This window comes from Athene cunicularia (assembly GCF_003259725.1).
Source record: "Athene cunicularia isolate RWA chromosome 6 unlocalized genomic scaffold, athCun1 chr6_part2, whole genome shotgun sequence".
Lineage (NCBI taxonomy): Eukaryota > Metazoa > Chordata > Aves > Strigiformes > Strigidae > Athene > Athene cunicularia.
Window position 1 is genome coordinate 10,457,251 of NW_020799106.1, and position 27,890 is coordinate 10,485,140.

The window sequence follows — 27,890 nt, forward strand, 5'->3', positions numbered from 1 at the left end:
TTGCAGGAGTTCTCCATCTGGTTGGTTTTCTGCGCTCCCCCGCTTCAGGGTTATCAGTACCATTGCCAAGTGTCCTTTGGGAGTGAAGATGCAATTTTGGACTAGCAGCTACGTCTCTCTTCACAATGCCTCGTTCATCCTCCTGAAGCTTGATGAGGTCATTGTCTTGAGTGCTCTGAGCAGTGAAGAACATATCAATTTCCAGCCACGACTGCTGCACCTGCATGCTAACATCAGCCAGTGGCTGGCTGGTTTGGGGGCTGTGTTAGCTTGCGTCCAGAAGAGCCGCTGGGGATGGGAGGAAGGAATGATAGACATCTCCTCATACACCTCATCGTCAAAGTTTGGAAACTTTGAGCTTTCACAAATATAGCATGAAATATAAGATGACTTAACACAGGAGGTGTTATTCACAGTAGTGTGAAGATGATCCAAAATCCACACTTGTCTTTCAGTTTATCAAAACCACTTGGCACAAGTGTGCCAGAATAATTTCAGGTGACAAAGTAATGCCTGGCTCCATCAAGACTTCTGTTAATTCAGAGAAGTAGGAGGGAGGTTAAAATTTAACTTGGCATAATCAAAAAGATAACAGAGCTCCTTGCTTCACTCTTGTACAAAAACCTAAATTTAATTCCTGGTGAAGCAAATGTTTTCAGCTGATCAACGCTGCTGATGAACCCAATATATCCTCTGTCCCTCCTTGGGGACCTACAACCAGAAGTGATCTCCAGGATGATGTACAGCCTTTAGCCATCACTACCCCCCAGACCTACAGACAGCTCACCAGCCTCTCTCCTTGCAGGAAAAAAATTATATACTTGAGTTAATATGCAAGACAGAAGCCAATGTTTTCTGAAAAAAACTGGAAATGAGCATCTTCCAAAAAAACAAAAACATAATAAAGAGCCTAATAACGCCTGCATAATCCCCATCACACATAAGCAAAGCACAGATTTTCTGCTAGATCATATTCAATGTACAAAATCCACTTAAAAACATGAACTCATAAACATATGGTTACAGCTTGCCACAAGTTTTGGAGGTTTGTTTGTGTTTGGGTTTGGTTTGTTGTTTGTTTTTTTTTTTAAAGGGCAGAAACCTTAAGAACAATTCTGAACATCTTCTGAAAGGATGAAATTGCTGCCAACTCAAATCTGATTCAGCTCTTAAACACCTCTACAAATTACCTCGATGTCTGAAGAAAACAAACCATTCCAATGCTAGTTAGAAATGTTAGAGAATAAGGGATGAATCACAGCAGTGACTTTGCTGTTGTGGTTGAAAAGATGAAGTCATGATTAGGTGACGTTATCAGACCTCCCAGAACAATCACCCACCAATACATATTTTTTTGGTAGCTGCTTTTGGAGCTTTTCAGGTGTAAGGCTGGTGTGTACTGCAATTTATTTCTGGCTGAGAAAGCAATATTCTCACCTCATCAGCTATTTTATCTACCCATTAAGTAGCAAACTCTTCTTAAATCTTGGTTTCTTTTTCTTTAAAGTACCCTCCAAAAAGTAAACAAAGGCACTTAAAAGGTCAGAGACAGGTTTGCTTTCTTACACATGAAAGATGGAGGCATTTTTAAGCCTACTCATATTTTCAAAGTCAGTCGCCTGTATCACCTTCAAATAGCTAGAAGAAAAGAAAATGCCTTTGTGTACCTATTTTTTTTCTTCCTTTAAATGAAATAGTTGTTTTCTGACCCACTCAAAAATATGAAGTGGATAATGAATGACAGAAACAAAAGTGTAATTCATCTCATGTAGGGACAAAACACTGAATCAGAAATAAATGGGGTACTAAGTGATCTCACCAGTTCTTGAAACAGCAGTTATGATACATATTAGTATATCCACAAAGTGAAGCAGATGTTGTCATCTGCTTGTTTGCTGTAGAAAACGGATCTGCATGTCCTCTGGAGGTACTCCCCCACTGAGACGCAGCAGGTGGAAAACCCGTGCTCCATGAGGCAGGAGGGAAACGGGAAGGGAGGATGAAGGAGAAATACATTAAACATGGAAGCTGCCTTGGTTTCCTTGCACACAAGCACACAGACACTGTCCTTTACACAAGAAGAGAGGAGCTTGTTGATCATGACCACCTTTCAGCCGAACTTCCAAGTCAGAGATGCACAGGAGGTGCCCTTGATGCCCCTCGGCAGTACCTGCCCAAGCCAAGGTGGCCCACCACCATCACACTGTGCAGCAGGCCTGGTGGGAGGGACGAGAGGGTCACCGAGCTGGGAGCACCTTCCCACATCTCAGGCTAACTGAAGAAAAGAAGAAAAGAGATTTCATGCAAGGGATGACATGAGGAATAGGATAGCGAAATGCTTAACAGTCCCACAGGGTTTTGCCAGCCACATCATCCTTGGTCCCATTCACCTACAAATTGAACATGGAGAGCTACTGTAGCCATACAACCACAGCAGCTTAGGCTAAGTAATAAAAAGAGGTGAACAGAGGTGAATGGCAAGCCTGAGGCTTATTTCTGTATATGGCTTTTATGCAGCTCCTGCTGAGCACAGGCACACTGATGCAGACCTCGCTGTTTCAGGGCAGCCGTTCCCTGCACGCCTGTTCTAGAGAAGAGCTGATTTACACTGTCAGATGGGTGTACCAGCACCCAAATGTACTATAAACAAGACTTGGCATACGGTCTGTCATGCATAAAAGGAAGTCAGGATAATGGAGTGCAAGTCCGCAGGAGAAAACAGGGTTTCTTTCCGAGCAAAAGAAACTTGAAAGTACAATAAAATCTTCAGCCACACAGTCCTTCCATAGTCCTTCCATTTCAATAATGCATATCATAACAAATTAAATGAGTTTTACCTGGATTACTGATGAAAAGATTGTGAAACTGCCTAATATGCATTCACTCAGGATTATTGCACAAAGGGTGCCATTGACTATTCCTTGGTCTGCAGATCACACAGAACAGATGCTTGGAATACTTATAACTGTCTGCATGAAACCTGTTCGCTTCTAAAAATAAAAATAAATGTCTTCTCACAACTAAGACAACTGGGTTTTGTTTTGTTCATTTTAAGATTAAATATAATCCCCTTGGTTCTTCAGGAAGGTGCTGTGCTTTCTGGGCACACTGGGCTGTGGGTGCTGCTGAGACCCTGGATTTACAGCATGTAAACCCTCAGATTTACAGCACCTTCATCATTCTGCTGAATCCCACTGGACTCAGCCTTGGAGACTTAGTTTCAACTTGCTTGCCAAGGCAGTTTTAGCTTGCTCATGCCACTGAGTCCTACTCCTTCATCCTGCTTACTGTTTACTCAGTTGCATGGGTTTGTATGTGTATATATATTTCCTCTTCATCCTAAGGCTGGGCACCTACACAGTCCAGAGACTCCTTACCCCAAGCTCCTCTTTCAAACTGTATCAGCAGATCTAACAAGGAATTTCTCCTCCTTCAAGCCTTGCATTCCTTTTAGATTAAAGCAGGTAAAATGACTTTATTACCAATACCATTCTGACATTCAATTACAGTATTCAATAAGACCCTTTCTGCCCATCTTTGCCATTTTTCCTCAATTGCTTTATCTGTTTACTGCTCTTGGTTTCCCCCATTCATTCAGAAGACATCCCACATGGTATTACACCATTCTCCTGGCTCCCACAGTGAAAGAATCAATATCTTTTGAAAGACAAACTTAAACTACCTTTTTCTGAAACCAGCATTACCTTACCCTCCCCTCCCTGAAAGCCTTAGCTGTGTTGGCTGCAAAACAAAATCATTTTTGAGGTTATTAACCTGCACTGGATAGCTGATGGGAGAATTTTGCACATCTTATAAAATGGATTCCTCTGGTTCACATAGCAGCCTAAATAGTTGTTCAATGGCATGATTAATACACTCAACTTACCGGTGATTGTTTCAGCTCTGTTCCCATTTTAGGTTAAGGAATTACTGTTGCTGAGGTTGTTTTTTAAATTAAGACAGTTTCAGTTTGCCTTGAAATGCAAATTCTTAGGGCAGCTTAGCAACAACAGCTAAAGGGGGAACTATTACAATTACAGAAGAAAGAAAATAGGAAGGATTTTTCAAAAATCTCCTGTGAGATCTTTGTTAAAACTTGTCAACAACATTATCTGGCTGGTCTAGTGCTGTAAGAATTGGGTTTTACTTTGGGAAATACCACTGGGCAAGGGCAGGAAAACTGGGTAGGACTTGGAAGTGCAAGATGCTGTTTTAGTGCCATGTCATGGATCCTGAAGTGTTTTTCCTCTCTCTCCAGCTGGCTTCAAAATAACAGTAGTTTAGGACACATTGTGGTTTTGAGGCTCTGGGTACAGAGGAAGATGTGTATTGCCAAGATTACAAGAAGGGGTGATGGAGGGAGTCCTTGCTGTAAATTCGGTGGCAGGGTAAGGGGTGGGAATAAGGCTGGAAAGATGCATTGGGAACCTTAAGCAGATATTCAAGCACCTCAGTTCAGGCATTCAGGTTTGAAAACTGTGGCCCAAAGTTTACTAAAAAGCAAACTAAAAAATTATTATTGCTACAAAATATCTACCTCTTCTGGGGTGAGAAAAACCTTAGGTCTGCATCAGTAGCATAAATACCTCTTGCAGAAAGCAGAATTAAATGCAGCTGGTCCAATTCATAGGCAGGGTTCCCTGCCTAAAAATCTGGGTCAGTTTTTGCAGGACAATCATGAGCAGAAGGTGGCTAGGGAACAGAATTTTTAGCCCATCACAAAAGCAACTGCCTGGGGATTCATGGGTGCTGCAAACTGCTCCCCAAGATACGTGTTGAGTTTATTTAACATCTGCAGCACCGACGGAAGGAGCCTGGAAGCAGCACTGGGGGAAGGACCCTGGAAAGTCTGGCCCTTAGGTTGCCATTAATGCACTCTTCAATATGAAGGACAGTAATAAAGCACCAAGTCGGACATCAAGCCAAACACTGATATTGCTTGGTATATAAATCAGCATCTTTCATGAAACAACTGATTTTATCAGCTAAAAAATATTTCATTTCTAGATTCAATCCTTTGGTTATTATATGAGAAAGTCCTTTACAAGCTCCTGCCAGAAATCTCTATCACACCAGAAAATTTGGAATATAACATGAGATCAAGAAAAATCACACATTAAGGACTATATAGCAAACATACAGGTAACTATGATCAGGAGATCATTCAGGGAGGCTGTAGAGGAAAAAATACAGATATCTTCAAAGACAGAGATAATCAGCTCCAGTCCAGCCAGTTATTTGGTATGTTGAAATGGTCTGGAGGTTGGTTTTTTATTTATTTTTTTAAGATCGAAAGTTGATGAATTGCAATGAAGCTCTAAACTGCTCTGTTCTGACCATACAAAAAGATAGCACTGTCCAGACAGCAATGACTCTCCACTCAGAAGGGAGCTCCTCAATGGGAACTGTCAGTGTGAGGTTAATGGTTGGACTGGGTCTTTTCCAACCTAGAAAATTCTGTGATTCTGTGTGAGTGACTTGCTTCGGGACAGTAGGGTGGCGCATTTCATAGGTACTGTGCAAGCCAAATGAAAATCCAAATTTATTTAGCATGTGGCCTTGATAATGACTCCATTATCATGGTTTTTAATTTGCAGAGTCCTCCAGCTGAACTTACCACAACTAATAATTCCTATTTCCTGGGAATGATACAGGAGACAAGATGCAAGCCCTTCTTCTTCACTATGTGGCCTTTAAATTTGGAAAGAACAAAATTTTAATCCCAAATACTAAATCATGCACTAATGCATGAAACTTCTGAAAAAAATGCCATGAACCATTTCTGTCCAACAGCATATTATAGTGCACTGCCTACATTTTGAGATACCAGAAAGAGCCCTTGTTTCCCAGTTCTCTTCTTTTTTTTATGTCATTAGACACCCACAGAGGTGTGGTGCCTGAGGGGTGGAAATGTTCTTGATACAGAGCAAAAACCAGCAGAAGCAGGTCTTCAGCCTCCATACTATAGGGATTTTTAGCCTTCTCCAGCACATACTGGAGGAAAAATCACCCGGCTTCTCTGTTAGCTGACTTATGGCTTTCACAGACAGATGCTTCACCTGTACATCCATCCTTTTCCACAGCAGAATAAGCAATGAGCAAGATGAGGCATGTTATTTAAACCACCATGCTCTTTTATTAACAACCCAGCAGACAAAGTTTAAGCTCTTCACCAGATGAGAACTTTTGGAGTTGTTTTCTCCCTACAAGCAAAGAACAGTTCTCACACTATTTTTGTGATGGAAAGCCTGGGTTGTCCATTCCTCCAGGCAGCACCAAAATATGCTGCGTCAAGTCAGTATCTCAGCAAAACTTTCTGCAGAACTCACCATCTGGAACAGAGAAGGTGCAATTCACAGAGCTGATGTGTTTTAAGCACTCAGAGAATTTAATTTAGGTTGACCTGTAAAGCAGATAAAAGTCATGACCTTCTGGCAAGCAACACTCCCTTCACCAGGGTGAGACAACTGCCAGTTAAATGACTGAAGCTTTGACACATGGTACCAACGAGTGATTTTAGATAAATCAGCTCAGTTCTTTTCTTCATTCTGGTTTGTTTGACTTTCATGACATGGAGAACTTCAACATCACTAGGAAAACCAGGGCATTTCCATAGCTTTCAGACCTGACTGCATGACAGAATGATGCTAGAATTCAAAGCAGTTTGGAGACATCAGCAGTAATATTTTAGAACATTAGCAATCGTCTGCCATCGGGAAAGCTATTTTTTTTCTCCTTATTGCCTGATATGGAGCTATGATGTGGAACGGTTAAGTCTGAACCTGTTCCAAACCTGTTCTGGTCAAGTTTATGTGGTAATCATTAGGCTTAACCAGAGGGGGAAAAGACAGGGGGAAATACTGGTAAAACACTTATGTCAAAAAAAACATAGTAGCTATTAATCCACACCAAGAGCAGGTCAAATGTATTGCCCTTCTGGTTCTTAAAGCGCTGACTTTTTCAGAAGTCTACCCTTGAAATTTCATTTTCGAAGGACCATCCATTGACAAGCAACGATACAGTCTCAGAAGCCATCAATGACATATTCTAAATACCCTGCACGTAGCAAAGACAGTAAAACAGATGCCATCGAAGGAAATAACTAAGTCAAATTAATAAAATTAAAATTTTCCAGAATGCATATTCCCTTAAGGATACATTCATACTTGAAAGTTGAGAGACTTTCTAGACTTCATAAAGAATTGCTTATGTGAAATTTGTGTATGGAGTTTGACAGATGTTTTCTTAATCATAAAACGCCCAGAATTGCTACAACTTCTATACCAAACTTCCATTAGTCTTGTATTTTTAGGTCTGAACAGCAGGTAGTGTAAATGTTTCCATTGCATACCTGGCGCCAAATGCTTTCTGCCTGAACTGCATCCCCAGTTCCTATGTTAGCTGTTCCATTACTGTGCCGCCTCCTTTCAGCAGAGGCAGCCTGCACCCGGAGGGATTTTGTTCCACTACGAAGCAAGGACAATGGGTTGCAACAGAAGAGTGGAACTGCTCTTCTTAGCTATACCTCATCCCCTTTCTAGAGCATTTCTGTTTCTGGCCTTCTCACATCCTGTTAGCAGGACTTTCACCACTAAAAAATGCAGTTTTGCTGTTGAAGCTTGTTGCCTAGCCAGGTCTGTTGGGTGCCTCCTATTCTTGGATGGTGAAAACCCCTCTCACCTCTGGCATTTTTTTCATTCCCTATTCATCTTCTCCACAATATTTTTGATCTTTATTATCTCCTTGCTCTTTTACTGCCTCTTTCCTAGCATTTTTTGAAACTATTCCATATCTCCAAACATCCATTTCTCGACAACATTTTGAACTTTCACTACCTTTTGATATGGGATCAGCATTGCACAGAGTACTTAAGACAGGGACAAAACAATATCCTATATCATGCTGGGTTTTGGTTTACCTTCAACTTCTTTCTCGGTAAAACCAAATGTATTATTTATTTGGGGGTTTTTGCTTACTGCTGGACAACAAGGAGGCACAGCCAGGGCACACAGGGATGACAACTCCAACCTTTCTCTTCTGAGTGCAGCACCTAATTTAAATCCTATCACAGTGTGTATCCACTAGAGTTGCCGCTTCACAGTTACTGACATCAAGCTTCACCTTTTCAATCATCCAATCACTTCCTATACATGTCTTTTGTGTACAACATTCCTTGTACCTACAAAAGTATAATTTATACAAACTCGTGCTCAGGAGAGCAAACAGCTCATTTTGCCTAGGGCACTGTTTGAAGTGTTATACCATGAAGTGCAAGCATTCCCAGATTTATTCTTGAGGACTCGTATATAGTGAATGTGCTTGGTTTACACATCTAAAACTCTTTTCTTTAATGCCAAATTAAATAAAAATTGATCTGGGATCTTAAAAAACCAAAAAACTCGCTGCATTTTCCCCAGCTTGGGGATCATCACCAGTAATAGTCAGCTATAAGTGGGTGCCAGCTGATGGCTTTGCTGAGGCTGCAGAAGACAAGGTGGAAGCAAATTCCTTCTCTGCTCACAAAACTTTAGTGAGCAAACAGGCAAAGCTTATTTTTGTTCATGAGGCAAGCAGGTGACCTAAAAACCACACTTAGTAAAAACTGCCATCCTACCCTGAAGCTTACTACCATTAGCCAGCTAGCACAAAACTCTTCCACCACCATGGGATGTACAAAGTCAACACATTCACAACATTCACATGCATTCCTTATACATTTTAGAAGTGACAAGTGACCTACAGTTGTGCCTTTTTTGGCCTGCCCTGGTTTATGTAATGAAATTTTCTCTTCTGTGATCATTTTTAAATCACTGCTACAGCTTTGCATAGTTGTTTTCTTTCCCTTCTTGATTTTGCTTGCAGAAGTGAGGGGTTTCTTGTAAGAAATCATTAGTCTTAATCCTCAAAGCTCTTAATCAAACAGTGGCAGAACTGAAATACGCTCCATTTACCACCTTGTAACAGCAAAATTAGAAGCTCGATGACCCACTACTGAAACTCAACTGCAAGTGTTCCCCCAAAGCATACATATCTGAGAAGAAACTACAAACTAAAGAGCCAGCACTGGCAAGTGGGCTTCATTCTTCCTCTGCCATTCAGAGGGGGTAACACCTTGCTACCCACTAACATTCGCAGCTGGAGATGCTGCTGCTTCCAAGAGGGAAAGGAGGGTAATTTAGGAATAGTCATTTGCTAATCAAATAATAGTGTGGGTTTAATTCAATTCACTGCAGCGCACATCGGAACAGTTATGTTCTCAGACTGCCAAATTAAATTTATTTGCAAATTTTTCCTAGAGGTTACTTCATACAAGAAATGTAAATTCTACATACTTTTTTTCTTATTTAGATACCCTTTGTACTAATGGGATTATTTTGGTGCATTTACAATGGCACATTCACAATTTTTTGCTTTCTACGTAACTAAGTCTTTCAGTCTTTATAAACAACTTCAGGAATTTATTCTCAAGACAGATTTCCTGCGCTTCCCTACAGGTACACATGGAAATGTGTTTTGAAAATCCCTGTTACCTCACCATGATCTGTTCAAATGAGTCAGCAAGGCAAAGTCCCCTACCTAAGAACGGAAGTGCACCTCTGTCTTCTATGTATTTTAAAGGTGGATTTCTTCAGGAAACTATGCAAAGTTTGCGGGAAAGCCTCAAGGCTGAAGCACATTGCACTTATTGGGATCAAATTTGCAATGCTTCTTGCTGGTCACCAGTGGGCTCCCCTTGCACTAATAGCTCTGTAACATGAATGAGATTATGGGGTTTAACGTCCTGAATAAACACAGGACAATCTAAAGAAGTCTCTGACAGGACTATAAGAAAACCTAACACTGATGTTAATGACAACCACAGTGCTGAAACAGAATTCAGTTGTTTATGGTAAGCTTTTCTAAATGGCGATTCTTCCTCCTCCTTATGCAGCTCTTGAAAATTTACTAATTTGTAATATTAGAGTGAATACTTACTGATTTCTATTCTTGGATCAGAGCAATTCTTAACTCAGATATCCTACAGTTTGACAGCTGATCTGCATACTATTGTGAATACAGCATATAACACAGCTCAAGACAGTGAAATAAGCCTTCACTACATCTCTTTTCTGTGCACTGCAATACAATACAAGATCTATGTAAAATGCCTACTGAGTGTCAATTCTAATTTGTAGGTATTGGAGAAGTAAAAATATATTATAAAACATATAATTCTTGTCACTTACTTAGGGTTAACAAAAGCCCAGCGAGAGTTTTTAACCTTAAGCTGTTTAGACATTAGTCACCCTAAGGAATGTCATTTATCTTGTTGCTTAACTTAATAAACCCTTTCTACTTCTTACTGACTCAGCCTAATTAGCATTAAAAATAATCTGTGAAAGTCCACATACAAATATACTGTTCTACAGTACATTTACTCCCATTAGCTTTCATTTACTATGAGTGATTTTTGTTTTGCTTTGGCATAAGCTTTCATTCTCTTTTTAAGCGGCATTATTTGAGGATAAATCATTAAGGAAAGGTTTAACTTACTGATCATCTTACTATGGTAGATAACAACATTAAAAGAATGGAACCAGATTCCTAGAGCATGGAGATGGCAGCTCACCAACAGATGGGACTGAGCTGGTTTATGTCACTTGAGGACCTGGCTCTGAATGCTAACATATAATAATTGCTCGGCTATGGCACTGAGAAACAAATGTAGCAAGAAGCTAGAGTGATAAATGTCTTCATTATACCTTCAAAAAGATTAGTAAAACAGATTTTTTTAGTTTTTTCTTGCAGATGATCCAGTGACAGAGACTGTTAAGAATCAGACCCCAAAAAGATCTGTGGCAATTTTTTGGGAAGATCTAGCAAAAAATCTTCTGGTGACAACTATCACCACCTGCAGAGGAAAGAAAGCCTGAGGGATAATCCCCCCAAACCCTTGTGCTGCCATGGCAGAAGTCTTAGTTACCCTGTACGGAGACAAGGGGCTCTGACCCATCATCTGTCCTTTTGATTCCACTGGCCTGGCACACACAATTATAAACCAGAAAAGAGATGCTACAGTTTCCCCAATATATAGATCCTGTCAAGTATGTGCTTTAAAATCCCAGATTCTCCAGATTTCTGAAAAAAACAGAAGTGACTGAGGATATATACTCAGCTCTTTGATTCCCCAACCTTCTCCCCAGCATGTTTCCACCAAGAACACATAGCCCTGCTTATTCTGACAGTTAAATATGACACATTTATTTTGCAAAAGTAAGATGGAAAACTGAGATTACGATTAAAATTTAAAAGGGCAAAACAGCACGGGAAGCTGCTGGGACATCTCAGCACTCCCCAGCACTTCTGTCTTTCCAACCACCAGCAAAAGCAGCTAAGGAAACCCAAATGCTTCAATCCCCTGATGATTATGATCTGTTTAGTCAACAGAGCACAAGACAAGGAAATAAATCATCCTCTGAGCAGCAGTTATGAGCAAAGGTTAGTTCTGTGGTGTTAAATATTTTCAACTAAGTGGGGTCTGTGAAAAAGGCTTGTTTTTTCCAAGAAGGAAAACAATGTACTGGAGCTAGCTGGACAAATGATAACAAGCAGGAGCGGCTGATGAAAAGCAGAAAATAAACTTCCTTTCTTTCCATTCATCATGCATGAGGTCCAGTTGTTCCCTCCAGATGAACATTAGCAAGAACACCTCCTTCTCTTCTTATCTCGGATTTAGTTCAGTCCAAATTTTAACACAGGAAAGCAGTGTTTAAAGGAGATCTCTGCAGATAGCTGTCATTTTAGGGCATGTTGACTACTTGGCTCTAACAAAAATCTATACTGGGACCTAACAGTTTCTCAGCCACTGTGGAGTGTCTGCTCCATGGATTACTACAAACCTCAATAAATCATTGGAAAACTACCAGGTTTAGGGACAAAAATCACCCCGTGCTCCTTAGGACTGTTTTCCCAGAGATATCTGCACTAAAATTCAGAGCAACAACAGAAAAGAGGTGGAAGCAGATGAAGAAAAACAGGCAACACAAAATATGGTTAACTTTAAGAAACCTGTGAAGTTATACATCATTACCAGAAAAGAAAAAAAAAAATATCCCACAATCCAGCCATAAAATAACTTCAGGTTTTCTCCTACTTCAAGATAAGAGTTTATATTATTTCAGCAGTGATAAACCATCCCTGGTGGATCTCTACTGGAAGAATGCAACTGCATAACTACAACAGGATTATTGCTTTTTGAGATCTGCATCATCTCAAAACTCAGCTGCTGCTTTTATTTATAATATGAGAAAGCTTACCCAGTGTTATTTCATGTTCTAGTCGGTTCACAAAGTAGCTGTTTCCAGTCAGACTTGAGAGGTCATAACAATATTTAGCACAAAGATAACAAACATCTTATTTTTACTAGTTTTTCAATCTTAAATTCTTACATATTCAGATTACATTTAATTATCATCTGTGCCTAGATGTGCTAGGAATAGCAGCTGCTGGGATACACTGTTATTTCCATTATTTTAGAATAATACAGTACAAACTTTGATCTGCCCTTTCGATATCTTAAAGATTTGTTTTCTAAGAGCAAATTTCTCATTTTTCACCAAAAGTCATCTGCAAGGGCTACACAGGAGTTTGAGATCAGGACCAACATATTAAACCAAAAGAAAAATAAGAAAACTTGCAACAGAATGCGAACAATAATTCTCCCCACCTCCCCGGCTTTATTTGCTTATTTTTTACTTATTCTCAGATTTCTCCCTGTCAAGCTTCTGGTCTTCAGAGAGCCTTGGCCATACAAATCTGTAGGAGTCTTTCTCCACTGATGAGAGAGATGAAATCTCACCTGAATTTCCCCTGGGGCAAAGAGATGTTCAACCAAGGTGAAATGTTTAAGGAACATGGATATATACAGAAATTTTGCCTGTGTGTCTTACCAAGAGGAATTGCTATTGGATTTCCCCATTTCACCCACTGCTGCATGAAATAGTGATGACTAAGTCACCACTCACATCAAACCCAAAATGACTGGCATCACTGGAGAGCTAAAAGCAGCAGTATTTGCAATGCTCTACCCTTCTGAGAAGTGGTCTGGAGCACTCAGTGATCATATTCTATGTGACAAATATAAACTGGAGATTGGGTTTGAGAGCCTGAGTCGGTGACCCATCACACAGAGGGTCACCAAGACAGCTTAAAACAACTTCTTCATCTCCAATTCAACTGATTTGTGTGGTGCACTTTCCAATTAGACTACTGGAGACCTTGGATATCTATGGACTAGAAGTCCCTTTCTTTCTCAGTTTTCCTGTTTTCACTCTCTCATTTTCCCCTACAAATTAAAAAGAAAAAAATCTTACAAGGTAGAAGTGACCTGACTTTCCAGTTTAAACAAGAAGCAGAAGCCTTTCTCTCCTTCCCCTTCCTCAAACTGTTTACTTTGAGCTTTCTTTGTACAACCTAGAGCAGCAAGAAAGGGCACAGGCTTGCATGGTTTGATTTATTTTTTTTTTTGTAGATCGTCTTTCAAAGTAAACAAGCAATCCAAAGCGAATCAAGACTAACAATAAGGAACACTTTGCTTCTAATGTTCCTTTAATAATAGTTTGGATTGGTAACACTAGAGTCTTTCTATCTGCATACACAGACTAAATTAAATAGCTACGTATTTTAATGGGCAGAAACAAAGGTCAAAATCCAGGCACTTTCATGTATACTGTTATGATGAAAAGTCCTTTCATTTTACATTGCAGTTGTAGGAGTTTCAATAAAAGGGAGTCATGGAACAGTAGGGAAGACAAGAAAGACAATTGTGCCTCCCTTTTCAGCTGCTATTAATAAAATGAATGAGGCTTTATCTCACCCATTTATTTTGTAAATCAAACACCCTTAACAACAAAGCAGTCTTTGCATAACTGCTGAGAAATACAAAAATAAATAGTATATCAACTATGTTCTTATGTGGAGAAAAAAATATATCATTATGTTTCCCATGCAGTGGTTACACCTATGGACTTTCTTCCCTGAAGAGGGGAAGATGAATGTTTGGCTGCCAGCAGATGAACCAGGGTGTACTAATGCATCTACAGAACAATGTATCTGTTTGATAAACTATGAATACCCCTCCCTAGCAATAAAGGTTAGAGCTTTTGGTAAATCTGCTCCAGCCTCGCTCAATAATACACTGCAAAGCGACCAGGAACTTTAGATTCAGAGAAGCTAAGATAATGATGAATGAAATGGCAAGAGTAGTAAATCATTGTGAGCATGAGCAGATCCTAAAGCAAGCCAGGAGTTCATTTTGAAAACGAAAATATTTTGAGGTCATCTTGACACTGAAACTTTTACAGCATTGCTTAAAACCTGCCAGCAGTCCTCCCTCATCCAAATCTAGGAGAATCTTGTGCTGACAGCAGTACTCGAACGAGGACAGTGATACGAGACTCAGCTATTTAGGTGCCTGGCTGCATTCGTACAAAGGCGTTATATACTGTACAGCCCCATTATACACTGCACAGTCCCTCCTCCACGCTGATCAGAGTCTGGCAATACCTTGAGAAACTTGGAATTGGTTGAAGATAATGATCATGATGATGATGATGATGATTTAGATAGCTACAAGAAATTATATTTGATAGGTCTGAAGGCATTAGCTCCCAGCATATTCTCCTCCCCCCCTACCAAATATTGGCTTTGACTAAACAGAGGTTAGGTTTTCGTTACTGAAAAGAAATTATTTAATAAGAAGAGGTCAGTATGTAATATCAGCACAGGTGGGCCACAGGTTATTTGCTCAGACCACACAGCATCTCAAGCAGAGGGGCAGGTCACAGGACAGTGGTCACAGACAGCATCGCATTACCCCTCCCTGAACATCGCTTGACTGCATTTCTGCTTCGTAAGCTCATATTCTAATACCTATGAGATTTAGACAGGCTTTCTTTCCTAAATCCCAGCTCAGGTGACAATGATGTTCCCACCGCCCATACAAAATATCATCATCGTTCCTTCTGTAAACTGTGTTTTGCTTCAATCCAGCAATCTTGCTAATAAAGTCTGTTAGGTTCATATGAGCTACTACAAAAAATATATATTAACTTACAGTTTGGTTTAAGCCATTTTTAGGAGAAAGGGTAAGTAAGAATATCTCCCATAACATCTTGCAGCAATATTACCATACCATGTTTATATACCTCTAGTGTTCTTATTGCATTTAAAGTGCTAAGAGTTAGTTCTCCAGCTTTAAAAAGAATTACTTTATACAGAACAAGTATCAAACTGTATCTACCATGAGTGCAATCATTTCCTATAAAACACCTCCACTGTGATCATCATAATTTTGTAGCCTATTTCATCTCATGAACATTTTACGTAATAAGTGCAAGAAATATTTACTTCTCCATCACTAGTATGAATAAATAACTACTCTTGGAAGAGTTAATTATTAAGGCACTCCAAAATTAAAGTAACTAGATGATAACAGTGGAAGATTTGCATTCTATTGTCCAGTATATGAACACAACAGCGTACAACTTAATTTCTCTGAAAGACAGGCCATACACAAGGCTCTTGAACACAGCACCTGAACATTCCATTTATCATATCCTGGAAGACTGCTGTAAAGAGATTTTAAGTGAATAAAAATTTGGAAAAATATAGAAACAAACACTTGTAATGGTGTTCACACAGCCTCAGCCTCAATATTGCAAACCCAAGTCTTCTCAATACTGCAGCCACACAGCGAAGTCCACACTTTACCTATTTATGTAAAAATACTTAGCAAGAAATACTTCTGGCATGTTGTAACCAATAAATAAGCACAGTTTTGACTTCCAGAAGAAAAAAAAAAAAGGGGGGGGGACAGAAAAATCAGATCTTAGTATGAACTGTAGTAACTCCAAAAGGAAGCAGTTGGAATAGCGCCCAATTTCTGTAATCCAAAGACTAACAAACAGATTTCGGCTACAACTTCATACTGACAGATTTTGTAGCTTTTACAGTTCACAAAAACCTATGAAGATGCATGAAGCTCTGGGTTAAATGCTGAAGTAGATTTAGATTGAGACCCAGACTGCTGATCCAAACATACAGTTGATTCTTTGATCCAGTGCATAAATTATGGTGATTTTTTGAGCGTGCCAAGTTTTCATGCTGCATCCACAAAAACCATGTGACTGCCAAGTCATGGAAGTATTGTTCTTATGCTGCCAGTTCCTAGGTACACTCTTGGGGTATTAATAACACTTATAAGAAACTACAGTGAGATGCTCTGAGTATTTCCAAGTAGATCAAGACATGGTTGATATAAACTTATGTATTAAGTTGTCCTTTTTCATCACAGGCCTAGCTAGGGGCATGACTGGAATTATGGGCAAGTGATATAAAAGCACACTTATTAAACAATGCCAAAAATAATAAAATTGTTACATTAAAGATAAGCAGGTCTCAAAGTAGCATTACCAAGTCTCTTGTAAATATTCAGGCTAGACATAAAGCAGTCTCAAAACATAAACTAAGGGTTTAACTAACCTGATCTTCTTCAAATGAGGTGGGCTAAACTCCACAGAAATCCTCAAGAGATATACGAACCAAAAGGTGAGTGTGTAATGAAAGAGAAGCAACCAGATATGTTTTGAGATCTCAAGTCCTTCACTCCTCTGTCCTACAGACTCTTCCCCAGGACTTCTGAGATAGAGGGGATGCCGTACTAGATGTGAAAACATATACTGACAGCACACTTTAAGGAACCTGGTTAATAACCTCCCTTGCTCCTTTGGTCCATATGTGCATTTGTAGTATCAGGAGCTCCAGGAATACTCTTTTGATACCACTGCAAAGACCAAGGGGCATTTTTCAAGCCCTACAAAAACCACCGGCTCTGTGAGAGGGAAGTTTCCAACAGGCAGGCACTGAGATGTCTTGCACACCTGGAATGACACCTGATATTTCTGTCCCTGCCTTCTCCAGCACGTCCTCATAAAGTCTGCTCTGCAGTAGGGCAATCTTTGGAATGAAGACATCAATCCTACAGAATCTCTTAAAACCAGAGAGACTTAGAAAATGGTCTCGCCCTGATACGTAATGGTCTCAACACTGGACATGGGAGATGTGGGGAGGGATTACTGATGAGTGATTGAAAACTTCCCACAGGAGCAACAACCACTATACCACTTATCTCCATGGGAAAACAGAGTCAAATGGGAAACCCATGAAGTCTGCAGGAGTCCAGCGAGAAGCAGTATCTCTGACCACAGGAAAAATCCTAACCTGTCTCCTGCCCAACTCAAGAATAGCAGGATGGAGAGAAAAGAAAAAAAAAAAAGGCAAAAAACAGCTGAAAACATTAAACAGAGGAGTGCAAAGAAAAAACTGCTGCCACAGTACATTTTCACAAAACTAATGGAAAGTCCTGTAAAATGCAGGTTCTTCAGAGGCTAGTGATTTTTTGGCATGCTGTGCAAGAAAATCCCACCTTGCCATAAATATCTAATTGACTCCTTCCTGCACTGTGCTCCTTATGGACACTGAGTAAATGCTCTCCAGTCTCAAGAGCTGTCTAACACCTGTGCAATGAGATGCTATTTTTTGACGTTTGGTTGGGAAGGCAGATCCAAATCCCCCGAGATGAGGTTTGGAGACTCAGGTGGGGCCCAAAACACTCATACTGAAAGGCAGAGTAAGTCTTAGAAGCAGAATGGACTCAACTGTGTTAGAAAAGCCCTGATTGCAATGGATGCAGCTATTATTACGCTCTCAAGTGTACTTGGGAGATGCAAAAAGCTGAGAACGTGTATCAGAGGACCTAGCTACATTAACAGGAATGTATTTACAAAGAGCACTGAAAATTATCTGGTTTTACACCAAAAAGGTAGGAATTTCATGGTGGTCTGCAAGACCACCAATCTGGAGGAAGTCTAGTGAGGACACTGTTAGGGTATACATGACAAACACGGTGAGACCAGGCAAACCTCTACCTGCACTGGCTCAACTCCATCTCTCTCAGCATGAGACTGACCTAAAACGCCCCAGCAGACACAGAGTTCAGATAATGTCTCTGGATTTAATTGACTGAATGAGAAACTACATATTCACTCTTAGCCCCAGAGACCAAACAAATTAAAACCAGACTAGAGAGTTTATAAAGTCTTTCCAGCCAGCGTACTTTCACCAAAGCTGTAGGGAAAAAAAAAACAAACAAACAAACAAAACACAACCAAAAAACAACACAAAAAAAACCCCAAGCAACCAACCAACCAACCAAACAAACAAAAAAAACCACCAAACCCCAAAAAACCCTCAGTATGGTTTTCTTCAAGATGAACGATGATCACCATCAGTGCTGGTGAATACCAAGGAGAAGCTCATGCGTTTGGACTTTGCACTGACAATAGTAACAGACCATAATAAAGGTAGGGACCTCCTGCAAGTACAGTGTACAGCAATATAAAAATAAATGTGGTGCAGGTCAAGAGACATGATGCACTCTCTCCACTAAGGTGGCAGTACTACTGCCCCCATTTTGCTATTCTGGATTTGCACTTGGGAACAAAGTCATTTAGCCTACTTAAATCCAAAATGGGTCTCTGTTCTCCATTTCTCTTTCATTTAGAATAATTAGTTCTACCAAATCCTTTCTCTGAGAAGAGAACTGACTTAAAAGACCCTAGGGCTAGAAGAGCAAATACATCCTATTAAATCAGATTCTTATGAGAGTAGTCCATAAAGAGGCAAAAGAGGGGTCAGAGAGAGAGTGACCCAAAGACAGACTGAATGCAGCATTTGTGGAAGACTGCACATAGCATCCAAGACTCGGCAGTGATTATTGTCCAGTTAGGGGAAAAAACAGACAAAACTGCACAGTTAGGAAAAAGCAAACAGGAGAGAAAAGGATGATGCACTCCAGCACACCTTCAGAAGTGAGAACAAGTATGAGGGCACTGGGCAACACGTTGATGATAAAATCTTACGGAGTCACAAAACTTAGGCAAAGGCTGTGATAACCCACAGAAGGCAGCAAGGTGACTTCTTGAGGAACACAGACAGCATCTATACTCCTGCTTTGGTTTTGATTCAACAGCAAAAATCCCCAGAGACTGAGGAGTTGCTTTGAGGATTTCACCCATCTGAGACCAGACAGCTTTGCTGCCTCTGATGGGAGGTCTTCTATGACCTCTTGCATTTCTCTCTGTAGTTCAAATGGCTACAGAGACTTTGTTTGTCTTCCCTTATCAACACCAAGCTTGACGTCCTGGCAAATCCTGCAGTTTCTAGGAAAATGTTCCTTCTCAAGACATATCTGACTCCCAAACAACCACATGCCCATGGGAAATCACAATTAGATGTTTCATTGCTTTGCAGAAGCTACCAAGAATGAAGCAAGAAACAAAGTCTTCTTTAAAAATAAAAGGCAAATCTCCATGACTGGAGACAAAAATAAAATGAAATTTAAGAAGAGAGGAAAATTACTAAAACAAGGACTGGGGGAAGTGTAGGATGTTTGTCAACATGGGTTCTGAAAAACCTGCTTCTTCCCTTTTTATGCCTACAGAAGTAGGAGCCCGAAGCTATTTTTCTTCACTCAGGTTTTCAAGCTGTGGTGCAGAGGTGCAACCTCAATATTAATTTCCAGAAGGACAAACAGTCAGGGAGGATGTTACAGCACTCACTGCCAATACAAAAATCATGAGTGACAAAATAGTTAATCCAAGTATTTTAACCTTCCTTTTCCCCCTAGCACACTGTATTATTTCTTCCATACTTTACGGGAACAGCAACAGACATAAAAGGAGGACTCTTTACACCTATTAATATAATTCCTTAAAAAAATTAGAACATCTGTTTAAAACTGCATGACTGTTATTCACATGAGAGCCTAAAACTTGAACTTTGTCACCTGATTTATCTACAGCTGTGCTGATATATTTTCCTTTCATAATGTAACCATCAAATTTGACATACTGCAGTTGACAGGTTCAGACAGAGAGGGAGCACAAGAGGAAACATTTGGTTTCAGATGTGGAATATCACATTTATCCTCATTAGTGTGAGGTAACTCCCACACATAACTCAAACCTGTCAACATGGTACAGATCTAGATGAATCTCTCTGAAAGACACCTTTCCAGGTTTTCACATTTTTTAAGTGCTTTCAGAAAATTTTAGAAATGTTATGCCCAAAGAAGGCATAATCACAAAGTCAACGAATGCAAACCTGCAGAACTAGAACTTGGAAAATGTTTGGTTTTCTTCCTTAAAGAAAACTGGAGGTGGTGGACTAATTTTAGAGGTAGAATATGATTAACCAGCAAGAACCTTTTTTGGCTCTAAAAGAAATTTCAATTTTAAGACAATCTGTTGAACCACTCTTAGAGGAATATACTTTCTGATAAGAAAGGTAATATTTCTGATAAGTTTATTTTATTCTCAAAATTCTTTTACTTGCAGAGTCAAGAGTGCCAGTATAGACTAGGTCAGGAGTACATGCCACAGCATCACTTGTTCCCCTTTTCACTACCAGTCTCATCACCCTGGAGGAACACTGCTGCTATAGGTGGTCAGAGCATGCATGTTTGATGCTCCCAGAAATTTCAGCCCTAATGAATACTCGCTTATATCACAAATAAATTAATTTCCACCTTTAAAGCACAGCCATGGGGAAATTTTTTTGGTGTTGCTAGAGATTAATGGCATCTTTTTACCCAACTCAGTTAATATGCAAAAGCTGTGAGGTTATCTTGTTATTTAATGAACATAGTTTATTATAAAAGTAGAGCAGCTGTTTAGAATAACATGAGTGTTATGCACATGCGAGCATAAAACTTGATCTTAAGAGGGGTTCCCTGCCCCAAACCATTTCAGAACCTGATGAAATACCAGTTCCTACCTTGCTACTTCATATATATCCTTCTTGCATAGGCCATGAGAGCCACCCAGGACAAATGGACATGTGCCATTTGCCCCAAGAGTCCATTACAACCAGGTTCCTCCTCATAGGGCTTAAGGGAAAACTTTGGAGGGGAAGAGAAATGCTTGACTTTTACAAAATGCTCCTCAGGAAAAACGGTTTGCTACGACTACCCCAATCCAAAAACTCTTCACTTCCTAATCAAGGTCTTTGTCCTGAGAAGTCTTTCACAGGCACAGGACCTAGTTTGTGTTACTATTTACTGATCACACAGATACCTGATGACAGCACTGCTGCTACGGAACAGACAAATATTTAAAACGAAAAGAATAGTCTGTAAACCCTGCCTGAAGTCAGGTAAAGTATAAAGCCATGAAGAGATCCCTTTTCACTGGGCTCCAACTGAGATGTTACCTTCTCTCCCACCCTGACAGTTATCTAACAGTGACTTTTATGGAGCCCTTGAGGTTGTTTTGCCTCGCTGAGTGTACCTCCTATTCGGGTTTCCCTCCTCTCTGGAAGAAATACATTGGCATCAACCTAATGAATTTTGTTAACTGAACAAATGTAGCCTTAGTTATCTGGATTTAATACATACCATTTCTAAGGCAGTCTGTGCCAAAAATCCATCGGACCCGGTTACCCCAAAGGATGAAACTTAAGTAACAGTATGAAACTTAAGTAACAGTACAAGCAGGATGAATCTAGAGAAATAATGTGGCAGGTGGGGCTAGCAGTAGTCCTGAAAGTCTGAAGCAGGTGAACTGGGGGGTCTTATTTTCCTAGAAGTGGAAATCTGGCCAACAAGACACAGACTATGGCTAGAGTCAGCCCAGAACAAAAACAAACAAACAAAAACAAACAAACAAAAAGTTTCTTAAACTTATTAAAAGCAAAGCAGCCCTAAATTTGGGATTCTGCCTGCTGAGAAATTTCAGTTTCAGCTCCTAACTTACAGCTTTGTTTTTTCACTACTGACCCAAAGAGGAACAAGTGTCCACACTCAGCCCAAACCAATACTTCCAAGGCTTCAGATCTGGCAGAAACAGCAATCCCTGGGCTTTCATGCCTAGGTCCCCGTCTGCCTCAGTGCAGCAAGTCCTGGAGAGAGGGACCCAAAGGGACTCTCCAACAAGCACAGCTCTCATTCTGTAGCTCCTCAGGGCTGTATCTTGTGAAAGCCCAGGCAGGAGCACACTAGAAAACCAGGCAACTTTTCAGTTAAATCATACCTGTATTTCAATCTTTAAAAAAACAAACAAACAAACAAAAAAACCCACCACAAACCATACAGAAAAATAAACCCCACAAGCCTAAACGCTTTGCATAAAACTTTTCAGATTGCAGAAACCCAGAGCCAGTCCAAAAAGTCCAGATGTGCAGGAAAGGGAAGTCTGCCAGGACTGGGACACCTTTTAGAGGTGATTGAGCATATTAACAGTTATTGAGTTTAGAAGATGAGACTAACCACACATCTCCCTTAGCTTTGCACAATTTAAGAGCTACTATATGCAAACACCCTTAAAATTGAGCTCCCAGATCAGTACATGTTCAGGCCAGAGGGTGTTTGGATTGAGGTCCTCAATCTGACAGGTATTTCCCTCCTGTTGGGACCAGGGAACAAAATCCAGTCCAGCTGAAGCATGACACACGCCAGAGGAACACCCCTACCTCTCAAATTCAACATGCCTCTATCCAGCATGTCACAGATAGAGAGAACATCTGTCTTTTGAACTCTGTACCTCATTCTGATTTCCCTCTGATAGCACTTCACCATTTCTACTCCGAGAACATTTCCCTCCTCCTCTCCCCATCTAAATCAGTATCCTATTTTCCTTTACTGTGTTTCACTTCTCTCTGTCCAGCTTTGCAGTTTGATACATAATAGGTTGAATAGTAGAATGTATGAAAGATTTTCTTCTTATGTTTTCAATAAACTCAGCCTTTTCTCGAGTTCCACTGTATTAACTGACTTTTCATCTCTAGAGTCCAACCCGGTTGTACCAGTGCTGCTCTCACTCCTGACTGATTAAAAAAAAAAAAAAAAAAAAAAAAAGCAGGGAGGGCAGGAAATCTGATGTTAAGACATGGAATAATAGGGCAAAGAATACAAAGTTTCTACTCAGTTATCACATGTATGGGAGCACATGACTGGAGGGGAAAGAGTCAAGCCTACTAGTATGGGTAGGGTTGGGCAAATGCATGAATGACTGCACATGTAAACTCAGGACTGGACAGCATGAAATTACCTTTCTGCTAGAACCAAAGAGAACATGGAAAAGTGGTGTCAGGCCTTGTCCTGACTATTTGCTGAGGTACAATGCTACAGCCATTCCCACCCAAGGAACTTAGCAACTGGAATTACCTGCAGAAAGCATCATCAAGTCATAGTGAAGAAGTAAGAGTCTGGAGGTCAACACTCATCATTATCCAGCCTTATAAGATTCACTGAGCTCAGCGAGTGTCACATACATATGAATTTTACACCCATGGTAGGGAACCAAAATACTCAAGAATCATAAAGGTCTCACTAGGACTAGTAGAATCCTTGTGTCTAGAGGGGAAAATTAAAAAACACACTACTACTGCTTCACCATGATAAATGAGAATACAGAAAGTACTAGTGAAAATGATGGATGTTTTCAAATCCATTTTACTTAAAATATTATTAAAAAATGTGAAACTTCACCAATATGTAAGTCAGATTTCTGGTAAGAGGCTCTATCTAAACTCTGAATCATAAATTACAAACACACACAAGAATATTGGTTATCAAATGTTCTACAAAAGGAATTTTTATTCATATTAATCACAGCTATAAGTCCAAGTAAGGAAAGAAAGGGGTATTGAAGAAACACAGCATTTATTTGATTTTTGAGAAAATACCTCTCAGCAATACTTATAAAGATGTGTTTCTCCAGTAGAGTTTTGTAAAGAATAAAGTTTGTAATTGTGGGGCAGTGAGGGCTGTTAATAACTGAGAGGACACAGAATGATAAGCCAAAATGAGCTAGTGAGCCTGTTCTCATAAGCATAATCCAACCCATTTGATAACATCTTCTTCCATTTCCATTACTTCATCATCACTCATTGCATTATGTCTAAACATAGACTACAAACTCTTCATAATTTCATTTGTAAAGCATTATGCATATTTGCAGAGCTATCTAAATAATCTTAAATTATGTTATGAGACCAACCGAAGACTGGGGGAGAGCCAAGTCATGCCCTCATACATAGGGAGCTTCCAGAAGAGCAAGGTTAAGCCAAAGCACCCAAAAGACAAAAAAGTTGTCTTTGATACACAATTGATTTAGAAGACAACAAGCAAGAATTCAGGAATAGAGACTGGACCAACAATTAGAAACACCTGGTAAATTCAAGGAAGTGACACTAATAGTACATCATCATCTGATGTATCAAATAAAGGTCCATGAGTACCAGAAATGCTGGGGTTTCAACCCCAAGCCCCAAATTGAGGTTGACATAGGGGTGATTCCCAAAGCCCTTCCCAAAGCGGGGGTGAGTTTGCCTTTAGGCTTCCCCCCAGGGTGGGCCGGCCTGGCCGGGAGAGCCCCTGGGTAAAGGAGCCCCAGGGGTCCCACAGTCAGTAACCCAAGGTCAGGTGTCCCACCTGGGGATAAAAGCTGGGACCCCTTGCAGGCAGGGGCAGTGTCTGTCTGTGAGGTGGGTGCCCTGTGCAGAGTTCCCTGTTGGGGAAGGACCTCCCGCCTCCTGGGACTGGGCTCCAGTCAGCTCTGGCTTTTGTAAACGCGGGCTGTGCAGAGATTCAGTGTGTGGCTTCCTTGGTCTTATGTGTTTGGTTTGTTGACTCGGTTGTCTCCCGTCCCTTCTATGGGAGACTGCATGCCACCATTTATTCCACCCGTTGTTGGTTGTGCAGTGTCGTTGTTGGGGTCAGTGGGATTGATGTCGATTATGTATAATCTGACTGACTTGTTTGTACCCCCAGCGCTTACCTATGTACTGACCCTTCTGTATCAAATACAATTTGGTTATTGGTTCATCTTTATGCTGGCTGTGTCCTTTATGGTAGGCCTGATAATTGGCAAAACAGTACCAAACTGTGTTCAATATTTTAAACCATAGTGGGAACAGGTCTGCCTGTAAATCCCGCCCAAAAAAACCCTCCAAAGAAAAGGCTCAGAGGGAGATATACACTGGTTTTGAAGGTCTTCTGTCCTTCACAGATTCCTGTCAAGGTTTATCACTGGACAACACTGCACACAACATCCAAAAGCAGCCATGCAGCAAAAATACCATGAGCATGCCTCTGATGTGGTGGTGTTTTGGGAAGCAAGCACAGAGCTGTGCAGTGGAAAACCTCCACATTTTACCATGCAAAAAAATATTATTCGAATATTATTTTAAAGCGGTTTTTTATTACTAGTAGAACAAATCCTAAACCTCATCGAAGTAGTCTCTGTGTTCAAATAGAGGATTGAAAAACCTAAATCTTTCCATGTAATGATGGGGGTGGAAACATACAATTTGCTTTGGCATTCCCCACTAACTACTTCATAATGCAAAATACCATTTGAATGTGCAAAATTTAAAAATATTAGAAGCTGGAGGAATTAAACCTCTGCCTTGAGACCTTAAAAGGACAGAACATTAAAGCTGTTTTGGGAAGCTAGCAAAAAGCATTTGTAACTATACAGCATTAAGAGTTTGGCAGGAAACCACGTTTAAAGGATGGCTTACTGCCTTGAAAATATTTTTGTTTAAGAGAAATTAATTTGCACATGTACATGTAAACACACAAGTTATACGTAACCTGCAGTTTTTCCACATTTGCTCAAAAGATACGGGTGAGCAAGAAATCTCCATTCCCCTTAGGTATTATCAGGCCAAAATATTTGCAACTCTACAGATGGCTCTGGTAAGGAGCAAGAATAATTTTATAAGCATCTATCCATTTGCATTGTAGCAAATCAAGCTGAGAATTTGCTTGTTACTTTAGTTGAATTAAAACAGTGACATGTGCCTCAGAACTCATTATCGCTCTCAGAAGAGGGATGCCACAGTAGATGGACATGAGGTTTGATCAAGCTCAGTAACTCCTACAGATGAACATACACCTCCTTTGAAAAGAAAACATATATAATGATGTGCCCAATTTGACATGTGAAGAGCTAGATAGAGAACTTGGAAAGAATAAGATACAAAATGCAAACAGATGGCATTTTGGAGAAGCAGACCACTGGCAACACCAATCCCATTAAAAGATATTCAGAAAACTGACGGCTCCCAAGACTAGCAGAATATCCACTGCTCTCAAGTTCCACCAAGAAAACAAAACCCTGCCACAACACATACTGTGACAAATCAGATGTGCTAAACTGCAGATGCTACACTTATTTCGTGCACAGGAGAGAAAAATACCATTTTCTGTTTTACAACACGTTGCTTCTGCAGAGCCCAATGTTCTTTATCAACATTTATAAGCTTGTCCTCACAATGCCCTATAAGGTAGCGAGCCAGGACCATATTCTCCTTGTTTTACAGTCATTTCTCATTTCCATAACACCATTCTTTCTGTTAAGTCCCTAATTTATATAGCAAACCATTGCTATTGCCTGAAAGCCAAAGAACTATATTTAGTGAAGGTTTATTCCAACAGATCTCAGTGCAAGGTTAACAGCTTTCACCTTCTTTCTTTACATAGGGAGGCACACAAATCTAGTCAGAAATTTTCCAGGCAAAAGTAGTCCACACAATTTTTCAACAACCATATTTAGACAACGTCCTTTAACTTCTTTCTTTGAAACCATTTTTCCCATGAAATAAAGTTTTCATCTCTACATGTATTGAGAAAAAAGAATTAAATATAAGCTTTTTTAAAACGTACCTTCCATGACATACACCAGGGAGCCCACATCTCCTTCCTTGATGATGCAGCTGTCTTTGCCATACTCCACGGGATACATACAATCCACAATCTCCTGGATCTGAGACAGTTCCAGATTCTTCATGAAGTCATTGTCAAGGATTGCTTCCTTTATTAGCTCCTTGGACCTGAGGCAAAAAAGACAAGATTTACCTACGTGTCTATCAGACAAGTTCATTAATAGCATGTGAACTTTAGCACAACCACATGGTGCCCCAACGAGTATTTCCTTGGAAAAGAAACCCAAAATTTACCCTAAAAATCTGATAAAAGTCCATCTGCAGAGAAGTAAAAAAATTACAAAAATGTTAACTTGTAATTATTTTTAGTAAATAAGTTTTAGATACATCCAGTATTGAAATAAAAATAGATTCCATGTGATTGCAAGATCCTCTTTTAGCTACAAGTTTCACATCTATAATAATACCAAAGAATAACACAGCTACTTGAAATATCTTCCATATACAAAACTCAAAGGAAATACAATCAAGAAGTTAAAGGATTTATGACTTAGTTTATTATATTTTCTATTAAATTATACAAAGTGGAGCACACAAAAGCGCGATACTGCACTGATTCTTTGAGTATTAATCAAATGCCAAAGGTCGTTATATTCACTAGAGGAGACACCACTGTTACAGGAATAACACCACCATTAATTCATTTCTCTGCTGACTAAATGGAAAATTCCAAAGTTGTATTAATGTGCATATGTGCAAACATACGTGCAATTTTGGTTTGGCATGCCATGAGGTTGTATTCTGGAGTTCTTAGTAGCCACTCTGCAAAGTTGAGTAAGGAATTAGTTGTTTCTGAAGAGACAGATTTCAGAACTCAAAGTCCAAGCATTCTCTGGAAGACTACCCAAATGGGTATGTAATGCAACCTGCTCTCTCCAGAAGTGCCTCTGCCAGTGCATTTTATGACTGAAAATATACAACAAAACCAACCGATATGTTTTTCCCCATTCTCCTGAGATTCTTTCTTTTTCTACAACTAAAGTGCTCACTGCACCGTGAGTCACACTCTCAGGTGAACCCTCCAATCTTCCCTCCAGACTGTCGTTCAACTTCATCCATCTGCT

The 27,890-nt window shown here is 40.0% G+C and overlaps 1 protein-coding gene across 1 annotated transcript in view; it reads right to left on the reverse strand.

Annotated features, from left to right (window-relative positions):
* PRKG1 (protein kinase cGMP-dependent 1) overlaps nt 1-26,930 on the reverse strand; it is a 458,834-nt gene extending 431,904 nt beyond the window's left edge. The window contains exon 1 of the mRNA XM_026851989.1: nt 26,768-26,930. Within this exon, the coding sequence (XP_026707790.1) occupies nt 26,768-26,891 (124 nt within the window). The 5' untranslated portion in view covers nt 26,892-26,930. The remainder of the gene's footprint in view (nt 1-26,767) is intronic.
* Nucleotides 26,931-27,890: the final 960 nt, after the last annotated feature.